This window comes from Prinia subflava, chromosome 25 (assembly GCF_021018805.1).
Source record: "Prinia subflava isolate CZ2003 ecotype Zambia chromosome 25, Cam_Psub_1.2, whole genome shotgun sequence".
NCBI lineage: Eukaryota > Metazoa > Chordata > Aves > Passeriformes > Cisticolidae > Prinia > Prinia subflava.
In genome coordinates, this window is record NC_086271.1 from 196,512 (window position 1) to 221,426 (window position 24,915).

Sequence of the window (24,915 nt, forward strand, 5' to 3'; positions counted from 1 at the left end):
GGTGGTATCAGTCATGGATGCCAATAACACAGCAATCTAACATTTGTTCTCTGTGGTGCTTGGGTTCAGCACTGCAGAACCATTAAATGATGAAAGCACAGGCCTCATTAGCTCATTAATTTAATTTTGTGAAGAGAGCATATGTTTCTGTCTCTGATATCTCTGAAATATAGCTATAAATTAAAGCTACACAGAAAATGGATTTTTGTAGTATTATCTTGTATAATATTCTCAGTAGATTTCCCAGTTACTCAGACAAATTAGCAAGGTTCTACTGTAATACAAAATCTGTTGCAAGAAAATTTAGTAGGAATGTTATTTTTTTTTGTTCTGAGACTTTTGGTTAAGCCTCAGAGGCTCAAATGTATGTATTTGTGCACTTTAAAAAGCATATTCAAGCTTGTTGTCTTTATCATCCTCTTGACCTAACATTTTTTCTTTCCAGACCTAATTACCTGTTTAGACAATGCAAGTCACTTTTCCGAACCAGAATTCAAGTAAGACTGATTTTTACCTGTTTCCCTCCCAGTCTCTTTAATGAAGTAATTTTAGTGTTTCTACTTTGCTTTGTTACATAGATGTGATGCAGCTTGAAAATTGGCCATCCAGAGAACTTGAGACACAAACTAATTAGGGTTAGAGCTGAAGAATTTTGACATTTGCACTCCTCCTTCCTCCTCCTGTCTCTGCCATTTGTGTTATTTACATGCAGTATACAGTAGAACCTCGTTAATTTGCACTAACACATAGGAGCTAATATCTCATTTCCACAGAAAGAATATTGCTTTTATAAATATATTATAGCAGGTACACAACCTAATTACTGACATTTGTATTACAGTTACCTAAGGAGCACTAAATGGTGAAATGTGTTAGAAATTGCAAACCAATTTCACAGTCTGGGGCTCATTAATGAGGTCCTGTGGAGACACAGAATGCTGTACATGCTGAAGGGAAAATGTCTCATTTCCCTGTTGTCTCCTTCCCCATTTCCATCTAAAGCAAGGGCAATGTTTAAAGCTGCAAACTATAATGAAGTATCTGAACTTACTGGTTTTGGAGAGCTTAGACCATGGCAACATGAAACATTTCAAAGTGCAATCTTTGCATTTCTCGTTCATTTTCCCAGGTTCCAAAACAGGGCTCTAGTTATAGGTTCTGGCTTTAGTCAACATGTGACAAAGTCTCTTGAGTCCCCCTGTTTTCATGGAACCTACAGCATTGCTTCGGCTGTTGCTGAACTGTGCTGAAAATGTTGATGAGTTTATTCCACTTTACTTTTAGCTCTTGAAGATGTAATAATTTCATGTGTGCAGTATGAAATGCCCTAGAACATGAACCAGGCTTGCTCCAGAGGTGCTGGTGTCTTGCCTCTTGCTTTTTATGAACTAGTGGTAATTTGGCCAGTTTTTTATGATCAAAGCATTCCCAGAAGTTATTACAAAATAGCATTACTTTTCAGATGTTTTATTTAAGGATGCAAAACAGATAGATATGCAGGTCTCTAGTTAATAAAATAAATTCATTAATATTGTTATTTATATGACTGAATTTATGAGAGCCATGTGGTATTCATATTATAAAATGCTGGCTTTATTAGTTCATCATATTGAGACTGGAACTGTACTTTCAGCTGAGACTTGTTTTAAAACATTTTTAAGTGTCTGTTCTCCTATTGTGTACTTGTATTTTTGGTCTGATTTGATGGGTCTTCAGTTAGGAGGTGTCCTTACTTAGTGATACATGAATAGCAGAGTGTTGTAAATCAAAACCATGACTTTTTTATAACAGTAAGAGAGCTGTAGGTGCACCCATATCCTGACTTGATATTCTGTTCTCTTTCAGTAAGTATTGTCCAGCTGGGTGTGTGATTCCTTTTGCTGATATTTCAGGCACTATTCCTCATGGATACAGAGATGTAAGTAAAAATACCATGGGCTCAAGTGAATTTTGGTAAAACACATGATGGATAATGCAAGTCAGTTGTAGTTGTTGGCATTAGTTGTGCTTCCTGGAGTCCTGCTGGGATTTGTGCCTCCTAAAAGTGAATAACATGGTACTAAATTTTTAGTGCTGCTGCTAAATGACAGGTGCTTCAGATGTTGCCATCTCCAAGAACTGGAGTAGTGTAGTGGAGTCTCAAGTACTTTCAAAGTCCTGCAGAGAAGGGTAAATCAAACAAAAGAGTGGGTTTTTTCTACTCTCTGTTTTTCTTTTGTTGGTTTTCTCAGGCTGGGAAATTGAGATTTATAAAGAAAGAATGACTTACTTAATGACGTCCTTTATTTTTGACACTTGTAATGCTTCTTTCTGCAGTGTCTTAGTGGTTATCTTAATTTTTGTTACACTTGAGAGATGAAATACTGTTTATGCTCAGCAACTAAAGTAAATAATATATATATTTATATATATACTGTTTATACTCAGCAGCTAAATAAAATAATTTGCAAAACAAAGTTAATACTGTAACTGTCGTTCCATAAATTGGTAATGAGCATCATTAATGATGTATTGTTTACTTAAAACATTGCAAAATCCTGTACAATATTTTTCTAATGTAAGCCTTTGCAAGTCAATTGATGAACTTGCCATAGGCTGGGAGGATGTTTGCTTTGTTTATTTTTAAGTGATTATAATTTTGCTAGCAGTCTGCTAAAAATGACATTAAATCTCTGGTTTTTATCGGAAAATACTTTTTAATAAGCCCCTAGATCTAGCACAGAGGTAAGACAATGTAAAAACATTAGTAACTAAAGATTTTAGTATTAAATACAAACTTAAAATGTGCCTGTCTGGGTTTTTTCCCCCAAATATTTGTGAATCCCAGGCTGCTTGCTTCAGCAATCAAGCCCATGTAAAAAGGTTACCACAGTGTAACTGTGTTACTTATTCTGGTCTGCAGTGAGTCCAAACTAAGTTGCTGCAAGGTAATTTTTGTAGCTAGTAACAAGATGAAATTGATTCTCTGCCTCACAAATTTTCTACCTCTTGGGAGTTTTTTTGCCAAAATCTGGAACATTTGTTTTCTATGAAGTAAAAGGAAACATTTTCCTAAGAAATAAATGCCCCCTGACTATCTTTTTGTATACTTTGTTGCTCAAAAAGGGCAGAGAATTTCCCAGAAGTCAGGCTATGTGGAAAGAAATGAAATTGTCTAACACTTTAGACAAAGTTTCAGGTTGAGGTTTCTCATGCATCTCTTTCAAATGTACAGGAACTGTTTGCTGCTTTAAAAAATACCCCAAATGTTGATTCTTTTCTGTGTAACCCTAATGTTCAAAGTCCTTAAGATCTCAGAGCTCTCACTGCTGACATCTGGTGAGCAAGGAGGAGAGAGCTGCATCTCCTGCAGAATTCTGTGCCCTTACTTTAATGGAAGGGGGAGCTGTGTTGATCCCAGACCTGTTATTACTCTTTGTGAGCCTGAAGGACTTGGTGTGATGAGTGCTCACTGTGGCATCTGTGGCCTGCAAGCCAGGGAGGTGTCACTGTGACATTTGTTAGTACATTCTGTCACCCAGGGAGAGAAGGCAAGAACATGATACCCTGCAAAAACGTTTTTTGTTACTTATCTCCACTGACTTGTACAACAATTGGCTTGTTTAGGATGAGTTGTATGCATGTATTACTGTGGCTTTCCATGGATCGGTGTGCTGGATGGTTAAACTGTGTTCAACCACAAGTTACAATAAAAAATACAACCCCTTGCCTAAAAGCTACAAAATCTGCAGTGCATCACCCCTTAATTGTGAGAAAATAAACAAACATACTTTCAATGTGCTTTCTATTAAAAGGTTTCCTATGTATTTACATCTTCTGTTGTCTAATATAATTTATTGTTGGCTGAGCCTGGCTGGCTTTTTCAGACTGATACACCTTGGTGTTAGTTTGAGATTATTTAATTACAGCAGTTATATACTAAATACATCTAGGTGAGGACACAGGGAAATGTAGGGCCTTCTTCTTGTGTTTTTATAAATTCAATAATAAATAAAGCTTAATAATGGTTTCTAAATAACCAAGATAACAATTAAGAATAGTATTTTAATGTAATAATAACACCATTATTCACTTAATAGTATGAAATTTTTCTTTCCCTCCCTCCTTCAAGTCATCATCACTTTGTATGGCTGGTGTTCACGCAGGCGTCGTGTCAAATACTCTGGGTGGTAAAATTAATGTTGTCATCAGCAAGGGCATTCCGTACTATGAAGGCTCCTTGGCTAACAATGTCACCTCAAAAGTGTAAGTGTATTCCCTATAATTTCCTTATCTTTGGCACCTTAGGTCTTGGTAGTGTCTCAGTGTGGGATTAATTTCAGCTCTTGGACAGGTTCTCTTCTCTATGTATCTCACACTTATGCTGTAGTGTAATTGTTTTACCAAATATCTTCAATCTCTAGACCAGAAATCTTCATTTTCCAAATTCTGCATGGAGTTTTCACCTTCTTGGCGATAAATTCCAACTGGTCTGTGGAAAAGCAGTAATTTAATGGTGGCTTTTCAGTTTCAGGGAAAGAGTGTAGCTTGTGATTGTATCTCAAGTCCCACAAATGAAAGCAATCACAGGAGACTGATTTGTGTTACTGTGATTAGCTTAATGTGAAAAGAAAGCATTTTAATGGAGTCTTGCATTTTGCTGGGTAGATGTTTGTTTGAAAGCCTTTAACCCAGTGTCTCTGGGCTTGATTTCATTTGGGAAGGTGTTTGAGTGAAAGTGCTGCAGCTTGCTGGCAGAATGTGGTAATCATTAAGGGCTTGTTCAGGCATTTGTGCATGGGTTTCAGTGGCAGGCAGTCAGACAAGAAAAATAAACTGAAGACACTTTGTTCCAGTTTTTCTCACTGGGTACTGCAAAACATCATCTTTTGTTCCCTGCAGGGGACCCTTATCTACAAGCCTCTTCACCTTTAAGACGAGTGGTAAGTGTTATCACATGTATTACATGTTCCTGCTGTCACACAAACTTTGTGAATAGAAATAAGTGTGTGGGTATGATTTCTAAATTTTTGTTATCATTTGTGCAACCTTTTTTAAATGCAGTTCTATTCCTCAATAAATGTATATTTTTTGAATTGTTTTACTATCTCAATTTGATGATTAATCATCACTACATTTATAGGTACAGTGATGTTTCAAGTAAGCCTTGCTTATTTGCTGGAAGAGATTCTTTCAGGGTAATTAATAAATTAGCTGTAGTTTTCTAAGTGGAAGCTAGTTTTTCTGTAAGTCACTTTAAATGCCATCTTTGAGTGGATGTTTGAAATAATGTGAAGAGAGTGGCTTTTCCTTAGTCTCTTTAACTGTTTTAATAACAGTGTAAAAACCATAAAACCATAAAGTATGTTTTTCATAAAGATAAAGTTAAAAAAAGAAAGGGAGGGAAGTCATGCATATACTTCTCAAAAGTAAACAAAGACTTTCCCTAATACATAAATAAAAAGCACAGTGAATGGGGATATAAAGACAGGAATCTGATGGGCAGAAGTGTTTGGTGATGGAAATGTATAAATAAGCAAAAAATGGAAAATATAGTGCACATAATATTAAAATTATTTCCCTCTCAGACATCTGCAAGAGCTGAGAGGAGGAATTACATGTCTGGTGTCCTTATGCATAAAGAATATTAAATACAGTGATCCAGGCAGAGTTTGCTGGGTTTTTTTGTCTTTCAGAATATGATCTGATAGTGTGTATGAAAGTAATTAAATGGCCTGGAAATTGGAAAAGATAGGACAAAATGCTGATGTAGAGTTTGTGGATTTCAGTGACATGTGAGGAGTCACTGAAAAACTAGAGACAAGATGCAGGTCTAAATTAAAATGTAGTTGGGTTGCCTAGGAGTTAGGTGAGGGAAAAAAAGCCCCTGTAGTATATTCAAATGAGGTTTTTTAGCCTGATAAAGGTCCTAGTGTGTTCCTGCTGCTGTAGCTGGTTTCATGGCTTGGCATGAAATAGAAGAGTGTGTTATTACTGCTAGAGCCGTGGTCACTGCAGAGGAAGATGAGATTGCTTATATAGGAAGAACTGCCTGACTTTGAGACTTGATAGAAACTACCTGAAGCATCGCAGAGCAAAGAGTGGAATGTAGCAGGTATTTAGAGACTGAGGCATTTCTGCTTCCAAGTGGCAGCATGTTAGATGGGAAATGACAGATGAGGGAAAGGATTCCCTTAGTGAGGTGATCGTGTGCTGTGGCAGGTGACATATGTCCAGCAGAGACAGGGATCTGTTAATGCCATCTCACAGGACATGGGCAAAGCCTTCTCTGGGATCCAGTCACACGTGGGCTCTGCCACCCCTGCCTCCCTTGAGGGATGAGTGCCCACCTTGGTGCAGAGGGGCCTGCAGGGAGAGAGGGAGTTCAGAGGCAAAGGGAAACTGGGCTGGGTTGTTCAGCCTGTCTGACTGAAGGCAAAGATTGCTCTCTGCTGATGCTTCTGGGGACTGTGCATGTGAGAGGGGAAAACTGATATTACAGAGCAAGAAATTTAGCCTTGAATTTAGGAGATGTTTTTCAGTCACCAGCAGAAGATAACATGGCAAGAAACAATTCATTAGAATGGCAACCAGAAAAATGTAACTAATCTCAAGGATGTGTTTGAGCTCAAGACCAGGATTATGACATGACTTCCTACATGCTTTGGTTTTGTTCAAATTAACACTGTGATGCTGGAGTTAGTTTAAAAACTCAAGAAGATATAGAGACACAAAAAAGGAAAAGAATGAACCAATGGTCTGTTTCCCATTCCTGCATCAACCACAGATACTCTTAGACCATGAAGGTTCCCCAGTGCTTCTCGTTGAGTGCTCTGTGGGAGTGGTGACTGAGAGCATATCCACACAGCTCTTGGAACAGGCACAAATCATGGCTTCTCATGACTCATTTGATTCTAGCATCCCTATTAGAAAGCAAAAGACAGTGTGCTTTGTTGGTATTGTTATGGAATAAATTTAGATGGCAGTTTAATATTTGCATATAAAATCTTAAAATCCAAGCAGTGTAACTTGAGTTCTCATTTCTCACCTTTTCTGTTGTTCAGGTTGCTATGGGACACTGGGGATGGAATCTGGGGTGATTCCTGATTCCCACATCACATCATCATCTGTTCTTGAGTGGCCTAACCAAACAGGACAAGTAAACATTTGGAAACCTGAAAATGCCAGACTAAAAAGGATTGGACCTCCTTGGGCTGCTTTTATCAGTGATGAGCATCAGTGGTTGCAGATTGACTTGAATAAAGAAAAGAAAATAACAGGTAAGTGAATCTGATGTGGCTTCTCAGCAGCATTCAAAATTTTTGGTTACTGACATCCTTTTTTCCAGTGCTGGGCCTTAGATAAAGCTCAGGTGGCGCTTAATTACCATTACACTTAATTTGCTTCCACGTCCTAGCTAATACACTGAGGAGCCTGGAGCTGCAAAGGTGTAGTTTCATAGACATCTCTTCCATCAGAGTTTGTTGAAGTGTTTCCTGTGGTTTTATTGGATCCGTGATGCTTCCCTTTTCCTGCTCATTGTCTCCTTGGCAGTCAGCTCAGCCCGCTGGTACCTGTGACGCCGGGTCCTGACTTGTGTTCCTGGCTTTTCCCTAGTGCCCATCATGGCCACAGTGACTCCAGCAGCAGGAAAGGAGCATTTCCAGTGCAGAGTGAGGGAGAGCAGACACAGGAGAACAGCTCTTCTCCTTCACCTCCTCGCCTCAGGTGGGGCTTGGGCCCCCAGCTGGGGACTGCATCCCCCCAGCAGTCTCTGCTGGGCCTCACTGCAGCAAACAGGGCAAGCAGTGTGGGCTTAGCCAGCCAGACTCTGGGTTTGGCCCTGCTCCTTCACACAGGGGCTGATTTTAAGCAGCTCTGTTGATTTGGAGACACAGCTGGAGGTGCTGTTTGCAGGCTGCTCTGGATGGTTTGTCTCCTGCTCTGAGTTGAGCAGCCAGCTCGTGGTTACCAATTCCTACTGACTGCAGCATTCCCCATTCCAAGTAGCGAAGCACTGATGTGTTGCCATTTTGGGTTTAATCTTCATGAGGCATTGGCATTTTGGGTTTAATCTTCATGAGGCATTGGCATTTTGGGTTTAATCTCCATGAGGCATTGGCATTTTGGGTTTAATCTTCATGAGGCATTGGGATTTTGGGTTTAATCTTCATGAGGCATTGGGATTTTGGCTTTAATCTTCATGAGGCATTGGGATTTTGGCTTTAATCTCCAGGGTAGCTATGCAGCTATTGTATCTTCAGTGCCAGTGTTGGTGTTTCCTGGTTTAATCGTTCAGAGGTGATTTGCTGTTGTTAATGGACATGTTTGTCATCTGATGTAAATCAGAATTAAGTTGGATTTAGATGGAGTGCTTCATGGAATCCGGGGCTTTAAGGCTATTGTGAAACACGTTCCGCTGGTCAGTTTGCATTTGTCTCTTTCCAAAATGCCTGAGTTGGTCTCTGTAACCTCAGCTGCATACCCTGCTATCAGCAGCATGGCTTGCTGTCATTAAGCAACTTGGATTTACCAGTGGCCTTTCTTACTACCTCCCTGAGGATCTTTGGATTTTGCATTACTCCTCTAATTCCTGTGCTAACAAGCTTTTCTAAACAGCTTTCCTGTGTGAGTTGTGCTGCAGTGTCAGCTGTAGGAAGCTGCAGTTCTTTCAGTGCTGCCTTTAGGCTGGCAGTACAAGAGCAGGGAAGAGCTGTGTCAGCAGCTGCAGACAGGAGTGGTCAAATGAAGGGGCTGTTCCCATCAAGAAACGGGGGAAAAGGGCTCAGCAAGGTTGTATCATGAAAATTAAAATGCAAACTAAGTAAATTGAGTTTACTAAATTTCAGTCACTGTGGAAGCTTCAGACCCTGGCACTTTGGATAAACTTCCTGAAGCTCACTGGACCAGTGAAGAGTCTCCACTGTGCAGCTCTGGATTCAAAAACCGATCTGGTAATTTTTACAAAGTGATCCCAGATTTTGTCCTAACTGGGCATCTCAATTTTCACAGGTATTATAACTACTGGATCAACTTTAGCAGAGCACTACTATTATGTCTCAGCCTACAGAATTTTATACAGTGATGATGCACAGAAGTGGACAGTGTACAGAGAACCTGGCATGGGTAAAGATAAGGTAAAAAATACCACATATTTTCTAGGTATGTTCTGTGGAGATTTCACAATTGTAAATGCAAGTCATTTTGGTATGGTGAGGAATCATTAAATAACTTCCATTTTCAGTGTAATTTTGAATCATAAAAGCAGATAAGCAGAAGAAAATATGACAATATGCAAATATGTAAAGATTTGAACACTTCTGAAATTGAGTTCTAATTTTTTTTTATTACTATTTTGAGTGGGAATATTCTATACAAGATATTTCTATTGCCAGTGGTAGGCTGTCTGGTACTGCATCCCTTCAAGAGTAATTTTATCTCTTTTAAAATAGGTTATATGTTTTAAAACTAAGCTTTACTTTCTTATCCTCTTGTGGTTAAAGAAAATAAATGTTACAAGTTGTATTATTTTTCATGTTTTCTGATGTTTCTGTCAAACTTAATTTTTAGCCAAGTACTATTAAATTTCTTATGTAAGAGAACAGCCCTTGCAGAGGGGTTATGTTCAGATTGCAAATGTTTTGCCACACAGAAAAAGTCCCTAATGTTAGCAGCAAGATAATCTTATTTTCCCTATATTTACAGCTCTGCAGTATTTAATAGACAGTAAAAATGAGAAAATTCATGTCTTCCCAATGGTTCAGATCAGATTTTCTTAAAGAAATGACAGGATTCTTAGTAATGTGACTGGAAATAGATTTTCCATCTTTTTTTTTTAAATCTTTGAATGTAATTTACCTTCATTCTATAGGCCTGTGGTATTGTGTACATGTAACTATAACTACTAATCTGGTAGTTTTTTAGCAGAAGGTTTTAAGAATGGTCACTTTGCCTGTCCTTGGTCTTCTCTTTACTCTGGGTTCAGAATGTTTCAAGGTAGGATATAGCATCCTGTTGAAGAAGTAAAAGGTTTGAAGTTTGTTAAATTAGGAGATTTTTGAACACTGAACATAATTGCAGTAGGAAACACTTGAAAGGGGGGGGGAGAATTTCCTGTCGGGTCTGAGCCAACATGTGAGCTAAAGTGACTGTTGGGGTGAAGTATTCAAGAAAAAAGGAAGAAACCAGCATATTTTGCTAGTTTTGAGTGCCCTCTTCTGGCCATAAAACAAGATCTCAGCAGGCTGCCTAGATTTAGGCTTCAGTGTTAGTTTGGTAATTTCCTTTAAAAACCTTTGCAGCTATTGTCTTCAATTTGAGCACATTGTTCCTATTGCATGCTCATGGAATGAAACAAATTGTGGAGCCTGAAATCACAGCAGCAGATCTCTCTTTGCACTCTGTGTGACATTAAGGGACAGGGCATGAGGAATCATAGGTACCCAGGAACTGGCAGCTGTAGTTAAATGACAGAAAAAATGGTTCAGTGTGGTTCAAAATAGCAGATTTTCTCTCTATCTGCCATCACCTCACTTGATACAGATTTGCTTTTGGATGCATCTGCTTGCAGGCTTCTCCCTTTTCCATGCCACACCAGGTGGGAGGTGCTAGACCCTGTTTTCTTGAAACATGTTTGGAATTCCCGACGTTTTTCAGGAGACTAGAAGATTTTCCTGTAGTCCTTTCTGCAGATGTCTTTTACAGATTAGGCAGTACTCAAGAAAACCTTTTCTTAACTTTTCATGGATGAAAAAAAGAGTAAATGCTTGAATTGGGGAAAAAGGACAAATCAGAGTTGCAGTGTTGGAAAAGCTTTGTTTAACAGCACAGAGGGAAAGGGAAAGAGTTTGATAATAAAAAGAACACAAAAGTGATTTTTAATTAAAAAGTTTTTACTGTATTGTAACAGAAGCAAATTATTTTTTTAATGCAAAAATTAAGGTAACAAAAAATACAGAGCTGCAGGTAAAGTGAAGTTACTTCTGTAACACTGGACATCAAAAGCTTGACTGATAAAAGCCTGGAGTAAAGATCTTTACTGTTAATCTTTCTTGAAGGTAGGAGTTAGCATTGATTCTTTTTGCCCTTGCTGTTACACGCTCAGTAACCTGACAGAGATTCAACTCTCAGAGTTGGGCATCTGTGTCCCTGATGTGCAACCTCTGCATGTGTTGCTTGGACAGCCAGATGTGTCTTCTTTGGTGCTGGGCTCTGGCAGGCACAGCATGGGCAAGGATGCAGTACAGCACTTTGTGCTGGGGCCATCCCCTCAGGAAGTCACCTCTGTTTTACTTCTCACTGGCATTCTTACCAAAACAAGAAATTCTTTGGTGAGATCTGTAGCTACAAGCCTGTCATTTAAAAAAAAAAAATTAGTACTAAGGGAAAAGTGGCTGTAAATTGGAGCCCAGTCTGCTGTGGGCACTTGAACTTTAACTACTTGGTGTTATTCATTTATTTCCAAAACAACATCATAGGCTTGCCCCTGCATTTACTGTCTTCATTTGTTGCTACTAAATATATTTAAGAACAAGAAGAGTTTAAATTCAGAGAAGGGACTTGTTTTGAATGGATAGTTTACTAGAAGAATTGTTTCAGACCTGTAGGGATAGTCTAGACATTTTGTTCCAAAACTCAGCAGTGCAATACAGAAATCTCTTCTCTTGTGTATCAAGATTGAAAGAGCAGTGATTTGTATTGATCAGTGATGTGCTAAAAGCTCTTGACTGCTTCGTGTTATGCAGACACATCAGCTGTTACACAAGGCAGTGCTTGTCTTTAAGAATAGGAAGGTATTATATTGATTACCAAGTGGTGTGAGTGAGAAGAAAACTCCTTGTAATATTGACTTTTTTCAGACAAGTGCCATAATTCTGTTCTGCATTGTGTCCACCATGATTTGCAGTGTCTGTCAGTACTTTCAAAAGAAAGAACTCATTTAGTGCCATCCCAGGGGTGACCTGTGTTGCAGCAGCTCCACAGAGTTGCTTGTGCAGGGCCAAAGCCCCACTGCTGTGCACTAACTGGAGAGGGAGTTCACTTCTTACCAAAACCCTGGTGCCAAACCAGTCCTGAAGGACGGGGAGGCTTGGAGTACTGGGCCAAGCTGCTGGGTTGTTTTAAGCAGCTCGGGGGTGAAAACCCATGGGTGGCTGTAAGTCTGTAAGTCTGTCAGTGTGCTTACCATGCATCTCACAGGGCCTCCACTCACTGCCTTTAAACTTCAACCAGACTCGTGTAGTGTCATTTTGATGAATTCTGTGTGTGCAAGGATGGCAGTGAAGGACCAGCTTGAGCTCATCCTTCACGCAGAGCCTGCGCCCTTCTCTTGCAGAACCTCGTGGCTCAGTGTGAGACTGAGGAGAGCTTTCACATCCTGAACCCAAATTCTTCTATTTTGTTGTGGCTCAGCACTTGTAGGCAGCAGCCACGAGAGGACAGTGTGGTTACACACTTGAGGTGCCTCCCAGTGCTTTCTGATGAATACCATCCTCAGACAGGCTGTGCTGACCTGCTGGGCTGTGTGAAGGCACCGCTCAGTTCCTGCTTGCACAGTGTCACAACTCCTTGCAATCCTCGTATATTTGAAGAGTAAATGCAAAATACCAAGAAGGACCAAGCTGAGATGTCTCAGTGCCATAAACGTGTGAGAAGTGTGCACCAGCAGCACTGCCTGGGGAGCATCAGTAGGATATTCATGGTACCTTTGCTCTGAGCTGTGTGGCTGTGTGCATACAGGCTCACACCTTTCTTTTAGCTGTAAATGTAATGGGGCCAAGGGAGAGGGCAAGTGCAGGCAGCAGCGCCGTTCTGGGGTGAACTGGATCCTTCACTGTTTATTCTTCCTAAACAAAACATCAAAATTGGTACTACTTACTTAATTGCTGTTGTATTTGTAGAACATAATGTTTCTCTTTTTTTTTCTCCTTCTTTTCTAGATATTTCAAGGGAATACTGAATTGTACCAGGAAGTTCGCAATAATTTCATTCCACCTATTATTGCACGTTTTTTTAGGATTAACCCCTTAAAATGGCACCAGAAAATTGCAATGAAAGTAGAGTTGCTAGGATGTCAGTTTAGTATAGGTAAGAGAACTGAAAGCTTTCAACTGTGCAAGACAAGAAGTGAAACTATTAAGGTTGTAAGTGAAATTACTAAGGTTAAAAGTTATATCATGGGTATATTTTCAATGAGTCTGAAGTAGTTCTTGGCTGCATGATCCTTCTTTAACTGGTACTTCTGAGTTTATCCAAAAGTTATTACACTTAACCAGGAAGATACTGAATTTAGGTGTACACAAGGTAATTTACAAAATAAGTGTCTCAAAAGATGCCAGTTGCTTTCTGTGTCATTGATTCATGGTGGGAGGAGGGGGGATTTCCTCATTATATTAACATGAACAAAAGCTTTATAGCAAACTGTTCCAGCTGTCTTCTGAAAAGAAGATACAGGAAACTAGCAATTCAAAGAACTTATCTTATAAATTCTTTTCTTCTGAAGGTCGTGCTCCTAAAATCACCTTGCCACCACCACCTCAGAGCAAGAATGATGAGAAGAATGCTGACTTCATGGAGGACTTCATTCATTCTGTGAAGACTTCACTGCAGACAGATAAAACAACTTTCACACCTGAAATAAAAAACACTACAGTGACTCCAAGTGTAACCAAAGGTATCCATTGTTAAACAGTAGAAATGTTTAGAACTCCTTATAGTGCTTTGGCATATATTAAGCGTGCTTTCTGCATTGAAATTTTCTCAAAACGTAACAAATTACAGCAGATTATCAATATTTTATGTCCAATATTTACTAGTTATTAAATACACATATGATAAAAGATGAGTAGTTGCATACTGCATGCAGAAATGAAACAAATCTGCCAAGTAATATATATATATATAATATAAATGCATATACAATATATATTTTATAGATATATAGTTCCATCTTCCAGAACTTGTTCAAACTGAGTTCAGCTTTTAATGGCTGAACAAATTTTGTCAGAAGGAGCAGTTGTAACTTAGACTTCCCTTCTGAATCAATAGGTACAACTGCTTTATTTAATAATTTCTTAGAACAAAACCCTTTGATGTAGCAAATCTTTTCTGGAGCAGTCTTTTTGACATGAAATTTGAAAAATGTCACCTGGCATAATCATTTTGTTTATCAAAGAAAGTGGTGAGAAAAGGGAGCAAAGTCACTGCAGATGTGGGCACTGCTGAAGTGTCCTTTGGATGGCAGGGGACAGGATCACACACAGACCCAGCACAGACTGATTGGGATTAACTGTTAAGGTACTGTGGAATTTACTTCTTAAAGGAGGTTCAAACTGACATGGTGGCACTAAGGGATTTTCCACCTAAATAATAGAATACATTGTTGTAAGGGAAAAACCGTATATTAAAACAAAGTGGTTGATTTTGATGGAAAGCCCTGGAAAGCCACCAGCTGTGCATGCATGTAGAAGAGCCAGATGTTAATTGAAGTTTGCACTGTGGGAGCATCCAGCAGAGTGCTTAGCTGGGGGATCTGGTGTGATAGACACTCAACATGAAAACTGTGTTCTTTACCCAAGTAATTTTCAAATCAAAAACTGATTTATGAGAAGCTCTTTCTGTCTGACACCACTTAATTTAATGGCTTTCAGATGTGGCATTGGCAGCAGTTCTGGTTCCAGTGCTGGTGATGGTCTTCACTACTCTGATTCTTATCTTAGTTTGTGCGTGGCATTGGAGAAACCGGTAAATGAAGAGAGGGATGGAAGTGCTTTAAAAGAATGTTAGCCTGGTGTGGGGGAATGAGATGCTGCATGTGTTGCTGTGGGAACTCTGTGGTCTGCACTTGTGCAAAGAATTGCATTTTTTCTGGGAAAAACTTCACTTGACTAGTGAGGACAAACCAGCTTTTTGTAACTGTTTTCATTGGAAGTGCTTTGACCAAAAACTGGTTTCTCTGGTAGCAGCAGACTGGTGATGGCAAGCCAGGTTACTGGTGCTTAGACATTAAATTTGAGGACCAGTTACAGCCAAGGTGATAGTTGCTGAGCATTAATTAATGCATTTTTGATAAGCAGACTAGCTAAAATAACCCTTCTTTTCTTTTTCTTTTCACAGCAAGAAAAAAACTGAGGGCACGTATGATCTACCTTACTGGGATCGTGCAGGTAACAAAATGGTTTTATGAAACCATTTACTCAATGTTTTTTGGTCAATGTGTATTTCAGATTGCAGTTACAGTTTCCACTAGCATAAGCTTCTCTAATGCTAACTGAGGGAGGCATAGCAAACACTGAATTTCTTTTCTGCACAAACTTAACTGCACTCCTTCTTTCTCTCATTTCTTTTTTTTAGAAATAGTAAATGTTATGTCTCCTGGTTGAGCTGACCACTTCAGGGTTTTTTTTGTGAACAAAGTAGAAAACCTCTTAATTATACAACATGAGGGGGGAAAATTAATTTATAAGGAATGTATTTATACATTTCTTAACCATTCCTTTGGTACTTTTTTGTCCTGGAAGAAAATCTTTGATCTTAGCATATAAGTTCCGTCAAAAATTTTGTCTTCATTGCCCTGGTAAGCATGTGGGATTTAGGTGTATCTTCCATCCTGCTGTCTTGTGCCTATAAACTTAAGATCAGAGAATTGCAGCAAGCAGCTCTTTGCAATGATCCTGAGAGCAGCAGTGCCCCTGGTGCAAAGGGCAGCTGCAGCAGTTGGGTTGGTCCTGCTGTGTGACTGTGCCTCACTTCTCTGGCCTCCTGGTGAAAACTTGCACATCCATGTCTCTGCTCACAGCCAGTCTTTGGTATGTTTTACCCTTTAGACAGGAAACCTTTTAATCACTTTTTTGGCTACATGTCTGCTTCAGATAGCTCACAGCTCTGATGTCTTGGTATTACTCAAAATAGTGATTATTGAGTTACTTACCTGCATCAACAAAATACAAGCTGTGCTGAAGAATATTTTAGTAGCTTAAAATACAGTATATATACAATCTTGAGTGGTTTTTTGTTGGGTTTTTTACAATCCATATGAAGGATGGTGGAAAGGGATGAAGCAGTTTTTCCCGACCAAATCAGCAGAACATGAAGAAACTCCTGTACGCTACAGCAGCAGTGAAATCAGTCACCTAAGACCAAGAGAAGTCCCAACAATGTTGCAAACAGAGTCTGCAGGTACTTTGTGGGCCATTTATATATATATTTATATTTATATTTATATTTATATTTATATTTATATATAGATACATATGCCAAAAGATGTCAGGAATCTGGCTACATTTAGTTATTTCCTGGTTTGGGGGGGGACAGAGGAGAAATGAATAGTTCTGTGGGTAAGCATATCTCTGAAAATGCAGGCGTTTTCACGTCTGTTCTCTCATTTCATATGCTATAGATAGGGACTTGCCCAAGTTAATGCAGTAACTGAAAGGTTCTTTAGTCGTTTTTACACCTCATAAAGGAGTAAAGAATTCTTTTGGTTATATTTGCAAGCACTGGAAATAATTTCATCACAATATTTTTATGCACAAGTCTGAAATGTGTCACTTGATTCTCTATCTCACTATATGGGTTAAATCCTACTTGTGATCTGGAAAAGGAGGTTTATGGATAGTGGCAGATGCCCTTTCCCTGGTGCCCCAGGCATGGGAGGATGACTGGCTGTGCCTTTGGTTGTGTGCTTACCTGCTGATTGCAGAATTGAGCAGAGGTGCAGGAGTTACAGCTTCACTGCAGGCAGAATCACTTTTCTCCTTTTGGCTGCTTGTCTGTTTTGACCCAACTAGTCAGGCTTTTCACCTCCAGCTCTTGTAACTCAGATCATCTGTTGAGCTAAAACATCTCAGACTGCATGCTGGCTTCCCCCCTCAAAGGACACAACCTCCACCCCAAGGACCACTTTTTATCCAGATCCAGGCAGAATAATTCTATTTAAATCTGACTGAGAGGAGAACATTTCAGTAAGCTTCATTTTCAGGCAGATTTGAAGCATGGGAAGTTGCAGCTCATCTGGGAAGAAGTATAAACCTGACAAGTGGGGATGTTTCAGTGGCTATCTCAGTGGCTTTACCTGTTGGGTGGAAAAGGATTGTGATTGGCACTGGTGGACAGAGATGGACCGCTGGTTTGATGTAGGATAGCAGTGATCTCTGGGAGCTACTGCCAGGTTGTGTTTAATGTGATGCCACTATAAAACAATCCATTAAATGTGTTCATGTTTTGTTTTGTTGGGGCTTGCAACACAGAATATGCTCAGCCCCTGGTAGGGGGAATTGCGGGCACGCTTCACCAGAGATCAACCTTCAAACCAGAGGAAGGGAAGGAAGCCAGTTACGCTGACTTGGACCCCTACAATTCCCCCATCCAAGAAGTTTACCACGCCTATGCCGAGCCACTGCCCGTAACCGCACCCGAGTACGCCACTCCCATCATCATGGACATGTCCAGCCACCCCAGCACACCTCTTGGCGCTCCTTCCATTTCCACCTTCAAAGCTGCAGGGAACCAACCTCCTCCACTGGTTGGAACGTGCAATAAGCTGTTATCCAGGACAGACAGTGCCTCCTCAGCACGGGCACTGTACGATATACCAAAGGGGCAGCCGGCGCCGGGCAGCGCCGACCAGCTCGTGTACCAGGTGCCGCAGAGCGTGGCCCATCCCACCAGGAGTAAGGATGAGCAAAGTTAGCTCGTGGGAAGGTAGAACCGTGGCTTGTTTATAAAAGCCAGTTCCATAAAGCTCACAGTTTCACTTTTTTAATTCCATTGTTTTGGTACTGTTAGTCTTAAATAATACAACGTTGAACCAAAAGATGTGGTGTGGGAGGCCTGGGAAGACAGTAACTCTGCTTTCCTTAAGCTGTATGTACAACTAACAGCTCGTCTCCTGCAAAACCGTGGACTTTTTTATTACTACTGTACAATTGTCTGTCAGACATGAGAGAAGAACTCTTCGTGATTAGCTCCAGTAATTCATAGATGTGAGTGATAAATTGGGAGAAACGGTTTAGGTACAAAAACCGGTTGTTTCTTCCTAATGGTACTATTTCTTGGGGGAAAACACCTCACCTCAATACCCAAAGCTCTTAATTTCTGTGCAAGCACCACAGCTTCTAAAATTCCTCTTTTCCTTGTAAAATGTCTGCACAACTTTGGACTTAACAAGCTACTATCAAGACTGATGGGAAAAATCCCTTTTTTCATGGCATAAAATAGTTTTGATTCTGAATTACATTATTTCAGCTTTTGTTAACAGAATTGGGTTTTTTCAGCTGTGTGCTCCTCAGAAGGTTTTCCTGCCTTTTTGGTTAGGTTAGCCTTCCAAAACTAGAAGCTGCTGTCTGTACAGTCTCTTTTGCCTCTTCTCCTTATGCCACTCAGACTTATTCCTTTCTAGGGATCCAGGAGGCTCAGATTGACACAAGCAAACTACCTGACAATTGCTTTTACATTTTTCCCTGTGCTGTGAGGGCCACTTGAATAGTATCTGCCTCCAAGTCAGACTTGTGTGATGCTCAGTGCAAGAAGCATCCAGGTCTTGGAGGTGACTTGAATTGAGAGAGGCCCTGCCCTGCCCTCCCCCAAAGTGTCCATATTCTGTGTTCAGGTGTGAGCTGATACATAAAAAGATGTGTACATAGTTTTGTGAGTGCTTAAGGAAGCACACAAATATTCTAATGGTGCACAGTTTGTGTTAGACATGCATTTAGCACATATGGTACTTTTTAGCACAACTGCCAAATCTGGCCTTAGGGCTTTTTTAATGATTGTTCTTATTAGAAGCATGAAAGATTTCAAAGCCTTTGCGAAAGAACCAGTACTATTCCAAAGAGTGTCCATTTCAGACATATTTATTGGAGTTTGTATCCTTTGAATGTTCCAGTGTTCTGTACTATGAAAACTATTGCAGTTGGTCATTTACTGGGGTAATGTAGACTCATTTTAGCTAGGTAATCACAAAATGAAAACAGTCTGAATGCCATATTTGCCATTTTTTATCTTGTTAAAAAAAAGCACATCTTTCTTACCTAAGTAGGAGAAAACCCCACTATAGAAATGCTGCATTTTTATTTTAACAGCACTATTGGAAGGATGCTGAATCGGTTGATACATGTGGGACCCTCCCTACACAGTAGCCCAGTTTTATGGACTTTAGGGGTTACTGTTTGTTTGTGATGCAGTTCAAAGCCTTGTTTACTGCCCAGGTCCTTAAATGCCTTGGCCAATATCTGGATGGAAACTGCAGTGCTGTTCAAGGGGCTGCCACCTGCCTTAATACCAGGACAATGTCCTCACTTACCACTTGAAACTCTCTTTGCAGAGGGGCTGGATATAAACTCTGGAGTCAAAAATCACTTGTGGCCTGTTCAGCATCTAAAATAAGGTACTACATAGAATCACAGAATGGCTGGCGTTGGAAGAGACCTCAAAGATCTTCTAATCCAATCCCCTGCCATGGCAGGGACACCTCCCACTAGATCAGGTTGCTCAGAGCTCCATTAAACCTGGCCTTGAACACTTCCAGGGATGGGGTAGCCATAATTTCTTTAAGCAATCTGTTCCAGTGTCTCACCACCCTCACAGTAAAGAATTTCTTCCTATTCTGTAAGCTAAGCTTCCCCTCTTTCAGTCTGTCCCCATTTCCCTTGTCCTGTCACTGCAGTTCCCGAGAAGGAGTCCCTCTCTGGCTTCCCTATGGCCCTTCAGATACTAGGAGGTGTAAGGAGGTTTCCACAGAACCTGCTCTTCTCCAGGCTGAGCAGCCCCTGCCTTCTCAGCCTGTCTCCAGAGGGAGCTGCTCCTCTCCTCTCCTCTCACCAACCTCATGGCCTCCTCTGGACTTGCTCCAACAGTTGCGTGTCCTCCTTATGTTGGGGGCACCAGAGCTGGATGCAGGTCTGGTCTAAGGTCTCACCTGAGCAGAGGAGAGTCCCTCTCCCTTCTGACCACCTTCTGATCCTTTTGATGCAGCCCAGGATCCCACTGGCTTTCTGGGCTGTGAGAGCACACTGCTGCCTCATGCTGAGTTGTTCATCCCCCATCACCCCCAGTCCTTCTCTGCAGGGCTGCTCTCCGTCACTTCTCTGCCCAAGCTGTCTGTGAGCCTGGCATTGCCCTGACCCAGGTGCAGGACAATTCCTTGTCCGTCTCCACGAGGTGCCAGCTCTCAGGGCTGTCCAGTCCCTCTGGACACCATCCCTTCCCTCCAGCATGCTGCTGGCACCTCCCAGCTTGGTGCTGTGGGCAAACCTGCTGAGGGTGTGCTCAGTCCCACTGTCCCTGTCCCCAACAAGGATGCTGAACATTCTCTGTGCTGCCTTAAACCCCAGTTCTACAATTCCTGATCATTCATTCTCAGTCACTGAGAATGACACTTTCTAATTATTTGTTTTTGAGCTGTGTGTCTTAAGCCTAAATGTGAATGTAAGGATGGTAAGTAAGACCCACTTGTGAACAGCAAAGTCCTGCCTGTAGTTGTACTTTTGATGTTACTGCAACTTTTTCTGCCTGACAAAAATAGTCTGCAATCTTTGTAGTTTTGCTTGAACAGGTAAGTAACTGTTCTTAGCTACCAGCAGCAACTATGACTGAAATTAGCTGAGCTGATTTTATTTCAAGGAGCGGGAAGTTGTTCGTTTCCACTAAGATGTGACAATACAGCTACAACCAAGTTAAGAATCCTCTCCATTCTCAGCCTGGACCACTTTAGGCTTAGAAAAATTAATCTACCATAAAAATAAATGGATGCGTCCAAGGCAGTATTTAATTTTTACTGCAGACCAGGAATGGTAGAACTGTGGATAGCTGAAGGCTAAGGTGGTATAAGAATGAAGCAGTTTCTCTACAGTGGGTTATATTTTAAGCAAACATAATGCAACTTCATTATCTGAGGAGCATGAGCTATTAAAGAAATGAATGTTTTTAAAATTTAAGCCCCTTTTTGGAAGGAATTTGGTCCCAGGCTTTGCTCCTGGACATGTTATCTGTAGGGCTAAGATACATTTGAACATGTAACAGTTGGGTTTAATGGCATGACACTGACTAGAATTTGCCTGTGTACAATAAAGCAAAGGTACATTTCATGGGTCTCTCTTATATATGAAGACATGTATATAAAATGTATTTCAATCTTGTTTGGCTTGAGTATTCTCCCAGAATGTATGTTCTTTACCTCAGCATGTATTGTAGTTGCTCAGTATTTGTATATGTTGCTAGGACTTAGACTGTATAAATAGTGAGGGGGTTTTCTATGTTCAAAAGTATTTTAAATAAATTGTACATACGTATTACTCGGCATGTTTGCAGTTAACACCTGCCTTGCATCTAATTCATCTGCAGTCTGGAAATGCCAGGGTTATTTGTGAATTACAGAGGGTCATGTTCAGTCTTCACTTAGACCATGGCTATTGCCAGTTACTGAGCAAAGCTGATGCTGCTTCTGCTTTTTCCTCCTTTTCGTATGAATTCCAGCACTGCAGTGCCTCACACAAAGAACTCAGCCATAATTACTCTTTCAGGAGTAAGCGTAGGGAGAGTTCACAGTGTCTCGTTGCAAGCTGGAAGAAGCTCCTCTTGCTCTGCCAGGCACTTCAAGTGTCTCTTAAAACATCAGAGAAATGCACACAATTAAAACAGGTGATGCTGACCTGTGGGGAGATGAGTACTAAGGAATTCTACTGCCCATGATAGTCCAGGGTCAGCTTTTATGAGTTGTCTGCTCCTTAGGTCAGAATTAAAACAATTGCTGATAATGTAATCAAAGTAGTGTGGCTCAACTTTGAGAGATGCACAACTATCACTTTTATGAAAACACATGATCAGTAACCAAATTCTCATCCAAAAAGAGTTATAAAACTTGAAACTGGTGTCAGATTTTGGCATAACCAGAAGTTCATTCTGAGGCTGTCTCTCATGCCTTGAAAAAGGAAAGGAAACGGGTTTTCTGCATGTCATGACAGTATTGCATGGGAACTGGATGAGACTCCTACTTACATTCATGTTTGAATATCAGAAGATGAGAACAGCTTTTAAGTGTCCTGTCTGCAAGCTGACCTGACCTAGAGCGAGCACACCCCCATCACTCTATGAACAAATTACAGCACAATCAGAGTCTCCCTAAAGCCAAACTCAAAATGTTTTGATGTTTTATCTTTTTTCCCTTTGTACATGGCTTGATGCAAGACAGAGTCCAGACTGGTCAGGGTGCAGGTGAAGGAGAAGGTGAATGGCTGCAGGTCAGGTTGCACACAAATACAATGCCACAATTCCTAAAAGTCATTTACGGACTATAAAGTCTTATATAATTTTCTAAGTACCTGCAGATCACTTGCCTTGCTCCTGAACCTGCTACAGCTTCCTAAGATTTTAGCTCTCCATACCCAGCTTTTGGCAGCAACAGGCTGAGTGCCAGAATCCCATTCTGCTCAGGAAGGCTCCTTCATTCTGGACTATGCTATAGTACATGAGGCTTTCTGAAATAAGCCAAAGCCGTTGAGTTTTATTAGTGCAAAAAAAAGAATCAGTGCTGTGTGTATAAGGAACCTGATCCCTATCTAAACCAGCTGATACAAAGGATGGATGATTCAAATATTCTTTCAGAAGTCACAGAAATAGGTCTGTCTCAAGCCCTTCTACACCTTCCCTTTATAACCTCTCTAAAGTAGGTTCAAAGATATGGTCTGTACTGCTGTACCTTCAGGAATTGTGATATTTCCCCCCCTGCATCAAAAGTCACACAATGGCCCAGCTGTGAGTGTGGGATAAGAAGGCGCTGGATCATCCAATAAAGTCACCTGCAACTGAGGTGAGCAGCTGCCTCTCAGCTGAAGGAATAGCCAAGATTAGAATCTTATTTCTGATAAGAAGGCATCTAAAAGTATTGAGAAGTTCCTCATGTCTTGCCCATCTTCTGGGTGGGGCAAGATTTGTGGTGTTGCTCATCCTGCAGCATAATGAATACACTTACCTGAAAGACCTAAGCTGTGTCTGCTTTTTCATGAGTTGAGCAAATTCTGAATCCTCTCTTGTGCCTGTATAACCTCTTTGTACTCTTGCTATACTGGCTTCACTGAAGCCTGCTCACAATGAAATACAGGCTTTTTTTTTCTTTCCTAAAGTGAGAAATGTTGCCAACTTTCTGATGACCAAAACACCGAATGCTTGCAGAGGGGAAGAAAAATAATTTACTGAAACACATCCCCCTTTGAGAAGAGCTCAGCTGGCTGCCCTGCAGCCAGTGAATCTACAGGAAGAGAAATACAAGCTCCAGTCTTTGGTCTTGCATGTTCTCCAGAATACCTGACCAGCTAGAGCAGAATGGAAGGTTCACAGAGGAATTCTCTCTGCTGCTCTGCACTGGGAAGCACTCAGCTGGGTTTCCTTCACCTGGCCATCTGCCTTAGGGGTTTTTTGATAAACAAACAGCCTGCAGATTGGGCTTTTTCAAGATTGGCTCATAGACAATGCAAAAAGCATCAATTCCTTCATGATAGGATAATAAAAAGTATTTCTCAGAAGTTAATCCCCATCAATGCCAGCAAAGCACAGAAGTGCAGCCTCTGCCAAGGCTTCATGAATCTGCCAGGGAAGGGAGGCAGGCAGGAGAGAAGTGCAGTGGAACAACAACAGTTTGAAAGGTAAACCTTGTGTCGAGAGTTAAGTAACATTCCATAGCTGCCAAAGGCAGGAAAAGCTGTCTGCTTTGCATTTCGTGAACTAAAGAGACAAAAAGAAATTTCCATAGCAGTTATTAGGAACAAGTGAGGAATGGCTCCTCCTGCTGAGCAGAGGGGTTGTTAAATGTGTGTTTTGTGGTTCAGGATCAACAGGCAGACAAATTCCACACATTACCTCCAAGGCAATAAAGAATGTCATTAAGAGCCTGATGCAAATAAACAAAAAATGTCAGTGATATTTTGTACTCCTTCATATTTCAAAGGGACTGAAACCAACCTTACTTTAAAAGTCAACTCTGCTCTATCACAGTAAACTCAATTTAAGGGGAAGATGAGAAATTTTCCAGTGATGACAAACATCACTGGAAAACTTGGTACAGGTAAAAGAATTTGAAACCAGTGTGGAGTGTTACACAAAATACACTGAAAGTAAACTGACCAGAAAAAAAAAGAACAAAGGTCTTTTACAATTACCTGCACGTCAAATTCTACCAACACCACAGGAACACGTGGGGTTTATGATGTCTTTCTGTGTTTTGCCTTAACTGTGATTCTCTCCTCTTTATGTTCTTCCCTTTTCTTTTGAAAACTGCAAAATCTTTAGAGGCTCACTTGTAAGTTGAGGTCCAGGGAAATCCATCTCAAAGCTGCGCCCCACAGAAGATCCCCTCACAAAGTTGCAGAGTTTCCAGGGAACTGAGTCAGGAATGTGAAATTCACATTCACTGCAGTCTAGCAGGGAGCAGTGCCTTGAGCAGGAGCTCATCCAGACATGGAAACAGCACCTGTCCTGAACTGGCCTGTGATGTTCAATCTCCTGACACAGCACTGAAAGCCCCTGATGCAGAATCTTGTTGAGATCCAGGACTTGTTTTCAGCTCCTTTTGTGAACACAAAACAATATTCACTATCAGAAATAACAGCATTATAAAATACAGACAAAAGTGTAAACTCACTTGTGTATGTAAAACACCTATGGTGGAATATATTTGGAATTCTTTCAGGATTGCATTTGCAGAACAAAAATCAGAACATTCTCCAGATGCTGAGACAAAATACTTAAACAAGCCTCTGCTTTTTCTTCAGGTTTTACAATGACAATTTGTTGTGACAGGCAGAAGAAGTCTAAAAGAAAGGCCTCATAAAATCAGGCCTGCTCTATTAAATTCATAGCTAGCCTGTCATCTCCTCTAAGTGTAGTTCAGCGATTTGCAGGTTCCCATGCAGAAACAATCTTGGTATGAAAGGTTCCTTGACACAA

General features: G+C 40.6%; 1 protein-coding gene across 2 annotated transcripts in view; it reads left to right on the forward strand.

The window, feature by feature from the left end:
- LOC134561933 (discoidin, CUB and LCCL domain-containing protein 2-like) overlaps positions 1–21,266 on the forward strand; it is a 42,794-nt gene extending 21,528 nt beyond the window's left edge. For both annotated transcript variants that reach the window (XM_063419298.1, XM_063419299.1), the window contains exons 4-15: positions 446–497; positions 1,846–1,918; positions 4,112–4,245; positions 4,882–4,922; positions 7,044–7,259; positions 8,992–9,116; positions 12,918–13,065; positions 13,481–13,651; positions 14,628–14,721; positions 15,094–15,143; positions 16,018–16,155; positions 17,226–21,266. In XM_063419298.1, coding sequence (XP_063275368.1) covers positions 446–497; positions 1,846–1,918; positions 4,112–4,245; positions 4,882–4,922; positions 7,044–7,259; positions 8,992–9,116; positions 12,918–13,065; positions 13,481–13,651; positions 14,628–14,721; positions 15,094–15,143; positions 16,018–16,155; positions 17,226–17,668 — 1,685 coding nt within the window. In that variant the 3' untranslated portion in view covers positions 17,669–21,266. The remainder of the gene's footprint in view (positions 1–445; positions 498–1,845; positions 1,919–4,111; positions 4,246–4,881; positions 4,923–7,043; positions 7,260–8,991; positions 9,117–12,917; positions 13,066–13,480; positions 13,652–14,627; positions 14,722–15,093; positions 15,144–16,017; positions 16,156–17,225) is intronic.
- Positions 21,267–24,915: the final 3,649 nt, after the last annotated feature.